Source organism: Poecilia formosa, unplaced genomic scaffold (assembly GCF_000485575.1).
Source record: "Poecilia formosa unplaced genomic scaffold, Poecilia_formosa-5.1.2 Scaffold91, whole genome shotgun sequence".
Taxonomy (NCBI): Eukaryota; Metazoa; Chordata; class Actinopteri; order Cyprinodontiformes; family Poeciliidae; genus Poecilia; species Poecilia formosa.
Genome location: NW_006800030.1, coordinates 1,697,541 through 1,704,762, shown reverse-complemented (window position 1 = coordinate 1,704,762; position 7,222 = coordinate 1,697,541). Strand labels below are relative to the sequence as shown.

At 37.0% G+C, this 7,222-nt stretch overlaps 1 protein-coding gene and 1 long non-coding RNA gene across 3 annotated transcripts in view; one reads left to right on the top strand and one right to left on the bottom strand.

Moving 5' to 3' along the window:
* The window catches only part of LOC107836843 (uncharacterized), a 21,838-nt gene that overhangs the window by 6,402 nt on the left and 8,214 nt on the right, over window positions 1-7,222 (top strand). Inside the window, exons 2-3 of the long non-coding RNA XR_001662811.1 lie at window positions 4,514-4,612; window positions 5,337-5,379. This is a non-coding gene — a long non-coding RNA (uncharacterized LOC107836843). The remainder of the gene's footprint in view (window positions 1-4,513; window positions 4,613-5,336; window positions 5,380-7,222) is intronic.
* The window catches only part of noxa1 (NADPH oxidase activator 1), an 18,046-nt gene continuing 14,350 nt past the window's right edge, over window positions 3,527-7,222 (bottom strand). Inside the window, exons 13-16 of one of the 2 annotated variants that reach the window (XM_007557768.2) lie at window positions 6,314-6,474; window positions 6,101-6,209; window positions 4,682-4,805; window positions 3,527-4,577 (exon numbers count right to left, since the gene is read on the bottom strand). In XM_007557768.2, coding sequence (XP_007557830.1) covers window positions 4,480-4,577; window positions 4,682-4,805; window positions 6,101-6,209; window positions 6,314-6,474 — 492 coding nt within the window. In that variant the 3' untranslated portion in view covers window positions 3,527-4,479. The remainder of the gene's footprint in view (window positions 4,578-4,681; window positions 4,806-6,100; window positions 6,210-6,313; window positions 6,475-7,222) is intronic. The other variant, XM_007557769.2, reaches the window with a different exon arrangement.

The following is a 7,222-nucleotide window of genomic DNA, read 5'->3' as shown; positions in this document are numbered from 1 at the left end:
GATACTTTACAAACCACAGGGTGAAAATAGCAATATATATGATTTTATTATTATATATTATTTTTCCATGATGATCCTCCCCTGACATGTATGATGTATGATGTGATTTGCACGGGAAATTCTGAATAAAACGTAAAAAAAAAAATAAAAAAAAAGATACAGAAAGCCAAGAAACCAGGAAAAGAACACAGTTAGCTGTAGTTGGAGACAGCGCTGAGCTCTAAATGCTGTAATAATGTGAGAACAGATGTAGAGTTACTGGGGAGTCATGGCCTGAATACAGCATATTCATTTATAGTTAAGGATCATGATTCATGCTGAACAGCTGGATTTAGTGAGTCAGATTTTGAGCATGTTGGTTGAGAGCATAAAACAACCTGTGCTGAACTGGTACATAACTACAAAAACAAAGTCCTGTTTCCCAACTTCAGTTATCAAGTTAACCTCATGATTCCATCCAACTGTTTGACTCATGAGCCGACGCACCGAGGTGATTCATTTGCTCCACTGCGACATCAAGTGAACAAGATAGGCAACATGAAAACAAAGTGATGTGTGAAACCTGAAACTGAATAAACAAGTAAATGATGTTTGTGTTACTAATACATAAATCCTGATTATAGTCTTAATTTGTTTATATAAAACAATGCAGGAGAAGATTGTAACGTGAGTGAGCTTGTTACTGCCAAGTTTGTCACAAACCTTATGAGCTTATTTATTTTTTTCTAATTTAAAAATAAAAACCTTTACTGTGCCTGTGCTCACAGGGCGCAGAGGCTCTTCATTTGCACTTTGTGAGTAAGGGTCAGAAATGCATTACAGCTCATTTGTCCGTGACACTTCACGTTTGAAAATATTAGAAATAAGAAGAAATTAGAACACAGGATCCTGAGTGTTTTTTTTAATTATTATTATTACTATATGTGAACCTTAGGAGAGGGTGCATTGCAAATAGGCGCTCAAATTAATTGCAAACATTAAGTCCTAACATAAGAAAATGTGACGGTGAAACAATAGTGTTTTGCCATTTAATTTGATTCACAAGAAAACTGACGAAGCAGTTCTTGAACCAGTCACATGTTACAGTCAACTTCACCACCTGCTCCATCAACACAAGTGTCGATACCTACTTTATAAAAGTCATCTTGGATCACTCGACATGCTCCAAAGCCTCGGCACAGAGAACATGTCACTACTCTGCACCTCCACTCCTCTGCATTTGGGTCCATCACCAACCACCAACCATGACATAAATAGTTTCATCATACTTCACCAACCAGTATGATTGGTTGGTGATCATACTGGTTGGTGATGTATGATCTTTCTGTCTGTCAACAATGACAGACAGAAAGATAAATAGCAAAGACAAGGCAAAAGGCTTTTTTAGGACTTTCCTTAGGACATAGTAAAAATCATCTGTCCTGAGAAAAATTAGTGAAACCTTTGAGGTTCCCTCTCTATTAAGTTCACAGTTCAGGCCAATAACACTGTCATGAATAAAGAGAGGGCTCAAAGTGTTCTCCAAGAGCAACTTCCTCCAATAATCCAAAAACTATTGGATGAACTATTTGGATCTGCTGGCTGAAATCTCCCCCAGCCTTATAGAGATACAGGATACACCCTGTAAATCACCCAGGATTCAGAAAATCTCATGTAAGCAAATCCATTGTTTAAAGTGTAAGGTTCACATGTCAAATTCAGCAGTAGAGTTTCCCCAGGATTAAGTTATGTGTTTCCTTCTTGAGTGGATTTGAGTAAAAACCACACCATAAATGCCCACCTCAGATAAACCCTTCCCCCTGGCAGTGAAACATAATGCTTTTAAAGAGATAAAATGGGGTCATGCACAGGTTAAGTTACAACCTAAATGAAGTGAAGTGGATGAGTCATTTTATCCAGAGTCATTAATCCTCTCCCCCTCAGACTTAAAACTTCCTCTTTATGTAACTGTTTACATAAACTTGTAAAGGAAAAATGCAATTACTGAGGAAACATCTCCCCTCACAAAGACACCAGTGAAGGTACTGAATAATAATGAAATGTTTGCAGACATGATATGTAGCTTTGCTGACAAAGAGCTTCATGACAAATTAGCCTTAATGAGACACTGGCAGCATCTAACAATGGGCATGAAAACTATGAACTTAAAGAAACTTCATTATTTCCTTTACATTACAGAGTTGCATACAACACTCTGATGAAAATGATAAACACACAGGATGTATAATAGAGGTCATTTGTGAGTTGAATTTCAGTCTCAGGTCTTTAACGGGAGGTCTGGTAGCTTGAGGGTTCTGTGCAGCAGCGCTTACAGGTCCAAACCACATTCACTTCAAACCAAGTTCAGCCCAAATCATGTAAAATCAAATCATTTCAATCCCAACAGTACAGCCAGATACAGTTGAATATAAAATTATTAGTAAAAAATGGATATATGTCCTACTATACTACTGATTCATGTAATGATTCATGATTTTAATTAAAATGTTTTCTTTTACTGATGAAAAAGAGAAAAGCAGTCTAGTTAGAAATTCAATTACATTCCATGCCTAAAACATGCAATTGTGTGGTTTTCAGCGTTACATCAATGTATTTCTTTTAAGGAGATCTAAATCTATTTGTCTCTTTGTGAACAGATTTTTCTTCTAACAGGGTGCTTTAACTCTCCATGAGGTAATGTGACTCCCACTGAAATGTGCCCCTCTACCTGCAGCTGCAGGAGAATGTGGGCGCTGATTCTGTTGCCTCCGATTCAGCGCCCAGGAGAGAAGTGCAGTAATTAGAGGCCTCTGTTTCATAAGCCTTTTCAGTGGAGCTCTCAGCAGCTCTGACCAGCACATTTTTGTATCCATTTATGATGACAGCTAAAAGCTCCTGACATTTTCTTTGCAGACCGTTAATGACATAACAAGGAAACTTCTCACTGTGTGAGGCATATGCATGCAGAGAATATATTGACATGTAGAGACTTAGACTATTTTAGTCCACCATTCAAATAAGCACAACAAAGTGATGGAATATACACTCACTGCCAAATGTACAGTGGTGTGAAAAGTGTTTGCCCCCTTTCTGACTTTCTATTGTTTTGCAATTTTGCAAATGCTTGTCACTTCAGTATTACAAACCAGCATCAAACCAGTTTAAATATTAGTCAAAAACATGCAAGTAAAAAAAAGCAAATTTTAAAGGAAGATGCTTATCATTAATTGAGAAAAACATCCAAACCTTCATGACCCTGTGGAAAGAAAATAGGGACCCCTTGGGGGCGGGGGAATTTTTTATTTTGTGCTCCCTTGCAATACGTTTTGTTTGCTTAGTGAAATATTTGATGGTATATTTTGTATGCAGCCACAAATGTCAATTTAAACTTTCATAAATATACACATTTAAAGAGTCTCGGTGAAAATGTGTTTATAAATTCTTAACTCTTTGGTGCAAAAAAAACTGATTGAAAATCAATTTATTCACTGCATGTTTATGTCTGTTTGTGTTAGAAAGAGATGGAACTGCACATGGAAACGGCCCTTTAAACCATTCAGATTACCAACAACTAATGCAAAATATGTAATGGTTAAAACACGTTAAATATATTTTAAATGTAATTCGATCACAAAAATAGTACACTTAATACCAATTAAGCACATTTATATTACTTAAAAAGCCATATTCTTAAAGTATCCAAAGTATAACTTTAGTTGTTCCAAAAAAGCACGTAGTAGTACACTTAGTACACTTTAAATTGTGATTTTCTGCAATTTAATTACTATTAAAATACACCAAGTAAAAAAGTAGGTGTTCCAAAATAACACACTTCAAGTATACTGATGATTAGACTGGCTTCAAATATGCTAAAATGTATAGTAGGCCTAGGGGCCTCCGTAAGTAAAAAGGTGATAGCTCTCCATCTTCAGTGAGAAAAAAAACACAAAATAAATGTTCAGTTAGAGCAGCAAATTAGATGGAGAATCTGAAAGTACAGCAACCTGTGTTAAATACCTGTTTCTAAAGAAACAGAAGATAGTGAAGTTTCTCAGACAAGTTTAATATTTTTCAGAAAAAAAACAAACAAACAAACAAAAGAAACATTCAAACACATTGACTCACATGGCTTAAAACTGAGAAAATACCTAATGATTTGAGTTTTCAGTAGTGTAATTTCAAGGAAGGAAAACTGTACAATAGGTTTAATATAAATATACCAATCATAGATAACAGGGATGGATGTGTGGGCTCACTTGTCTGTTTTCCACAGTATCAACCATGTGACACATTTGCTTCAGACAAACTATGATCATCATATATTGATCACCTTGAGATTAAAGATGTACAGATTCACAGTGAGCCTCAGAGGCCACAACAGTTAGAAAGTTGTACAATATTAGACATAAATAATTTAACTGAACATGAAGTTAGCACAGGGCCTGCTTTTTACAGGTTTATGAATTTATTAGAGACAACTGCATTGATTGACATCTACTTTCAGTCTTGAATTATGCTCTTGTTCTCCTTGTAGGCAAAGGAGCTCGGGAAGATGCCGATGTTCCCTGCACAGTGTCCCTCCAACCATTCCTGGTTTACTGCAAGGGAGGAAGGAGAAGAAACAGAGTGAATAGTGAGGAGGAAAAAACATAAAAACAGGATTCAGCTTTACTCCACAGGGTTGTCTTAGTGTGTATCTCACCTTCAGTCAGGATATCAATGGTGTCTCCTTCACTGAATTCTAAGTCCTCAGGGCCCTCAGCAGCATAGTCATACAGCGCCACCATCTGGTAGAGGATAGTACGGTTTGCCAGGGGGTCTTCCCTCTAAGAGCAACGATGTCAAATTTATAAAGTATTACATGAAAGATTTAGTTAAATTGACAACATACAAGTCAGGAAAACATTTGAGAATTCATGGAGAAAAACAATAACAAATAAGAATTTTTTTTATTTAAATAAAATCAAACTCATGTTTTCAGCTAATTGGAGGGTTAATGACGCCATCTACAGCCCTCCACTTTTTCAACATTTTGTTGCATCCCAGACCTTTTTAAAAATAATTTGAATATTAATAATATTAATAACTTTATTATTATTGTCATAGTTAATAACTAATAGTAATATTAATAATTAGAATAATTAGAATATAGAACTATATTCTAAAAAGAAATAAGAAAACTTCTTTGAAGAAAACCTACATACAAGACAAAGTGAAAACATGACCCTGGGAATTTTGGTAATTTTATAAAAATGTAAATATTTAGGGAGATAGATATTGATCCAAAAGGCTGAATATGTTGTTGGAGCCCCACTGGCATCAATCCAGTTTTATTCTTGGTCCCGTTTCCTCTGCAGATCCTCTCAGGCCCGAGAACCAGCTGCCCAGTTTCTGCTGCAGGTGAGCATCGCCACAGCATGATGCTGACACCGTCATGTGTCAGCATGATAGCTTTAATGAAATTGTTGTATTTTTTGAATAATCTGATTGGAGAATATTGTAACTCCTGATCTGACAATCAGGGTTGAATTGCAGCAGGTTTAATGAGCTGCTAGTGAGGAGTGGATTCGATCCGATTACTCTAAAAACTGGACAGATGGAGAAGGTCAGCAACGGTTGACCTTCTGAATGATTTTTCTATTTGGAAACACTGGAACTTTGCCTAGGTGACCGCTGACTCCAAGTCTCTGGTCAAGGCCTGATTTGCCTGATTTTGGTCTGTCAAGCAGATCTAGTGAGGATCTTTTCAACATGAATAATGAAGATCCCAGTGCTTTATAGGACATACAGTGCTGCCAAAACTGTTTTAAATATGTTTATACCAAGCCTCAGAGGCTGAAAGATCATTTGGTTTCTGCTCTGATGATTCTGTTCAGGGTGAGAACTTATTTATCACCAGTGGAGTCAAATCAAGTAGTAGAAGCCATCTGAAGGACAATCAGTGGGAATCAGATGTACTTTAGCTTGAAAATGACTCACACCGCAGGAAATACTTATAAACTTATTTTTAAATATTAATATTTTTTATAAATTAACAAAAATCCCAGATATCATTTTGACATAACACCAGCACTTCCACCATGACAAAGTGATAAAGTTTACGATCCTCTGCATGTCTTACCTGGCACCACAGGGTGACTCTCCCAGCCTGAGCCAGTTCCTGAACTGTGTGTCCCGACTCCTCCTCTCCAGGCAGAGGCAAGAGAACTCTGGACCCAGACTGTTTATGTCTGATGAAGAGAAAGAGAAAAACATGGAAGCTGTAAATGGAAGAGAAAACGTAGGAAAACAACACAATAAATGATGAAAAAACACATTTATTTAATGTTCGTACCTGAGCCGCAGCTGAGATGCTGATTGGCCCACTTTCTCTGCGATTCGCTCCTTCAGCTTGTGGTAAGGTGTGTCCAGAGGAATGGACAGAGCTAAGTTGTAGGTGTAGTGAACCTTCACCACCACAGATCCCTCCTCTGCTCGCTGAGGGGAGCCAGCCTGCTGAGAGGAACAGACAGAAAGCAAAGTACTGGAATATTCTGCCACAATCTAGTTTTTTTCTGATAGTTTTGTGATACTTTCTTACTAAGGATATCCAAACCACTTCATCTGCTAAAATGAACACAGCGTTGGTATAATGCGTTGTGCACACAAACTGTCAAATCAGTTTGCCTGCCTTACCTCGTGTCTGTGGGGATTATCAGAGCTTTAGTGTTGGGTTTAGATTCAGCTGGCTTAGCTTCAGAATTTGCACTCCTGTTTTAAAGACATCAAGATATCAAATGTTTCTTTTTGTGCATTATTATTTACCATTTATAACTCTCTCTATCTGTGACAAACCCCACTTGGGTTCAGGATGTTAAATGCGCTAAGAGAAACTGTTCCAGTTTTCCCAGCAATGCTCAGCGGGCCAACGCTTGTTTCTTCAAGTGAAGAACTCAAAACCACGTAACAATCCAGTCAGACAGCTTTATAGACAGAAAAAACAGCATATAGACAGATTTATAGCACAATCAATTTAATATTGACTTAGCCATATAAGAGCAGAGACGCACTTTAAAAAGTGTATTTAGGGTGTAGTTCATGTTATGGACTTATTTACATTGATCTCACTTAATTCTTTTGGTTTAGTGATGGCAGCTTACTTTTTTATGTTGAATTTACTTAATAGTTACAAATCTTTAACTTAAAGGAACTTTTTACTGGCGGCATTGAAACAATTAAGTTCAATGCTGCCTTCGTAGCCTAC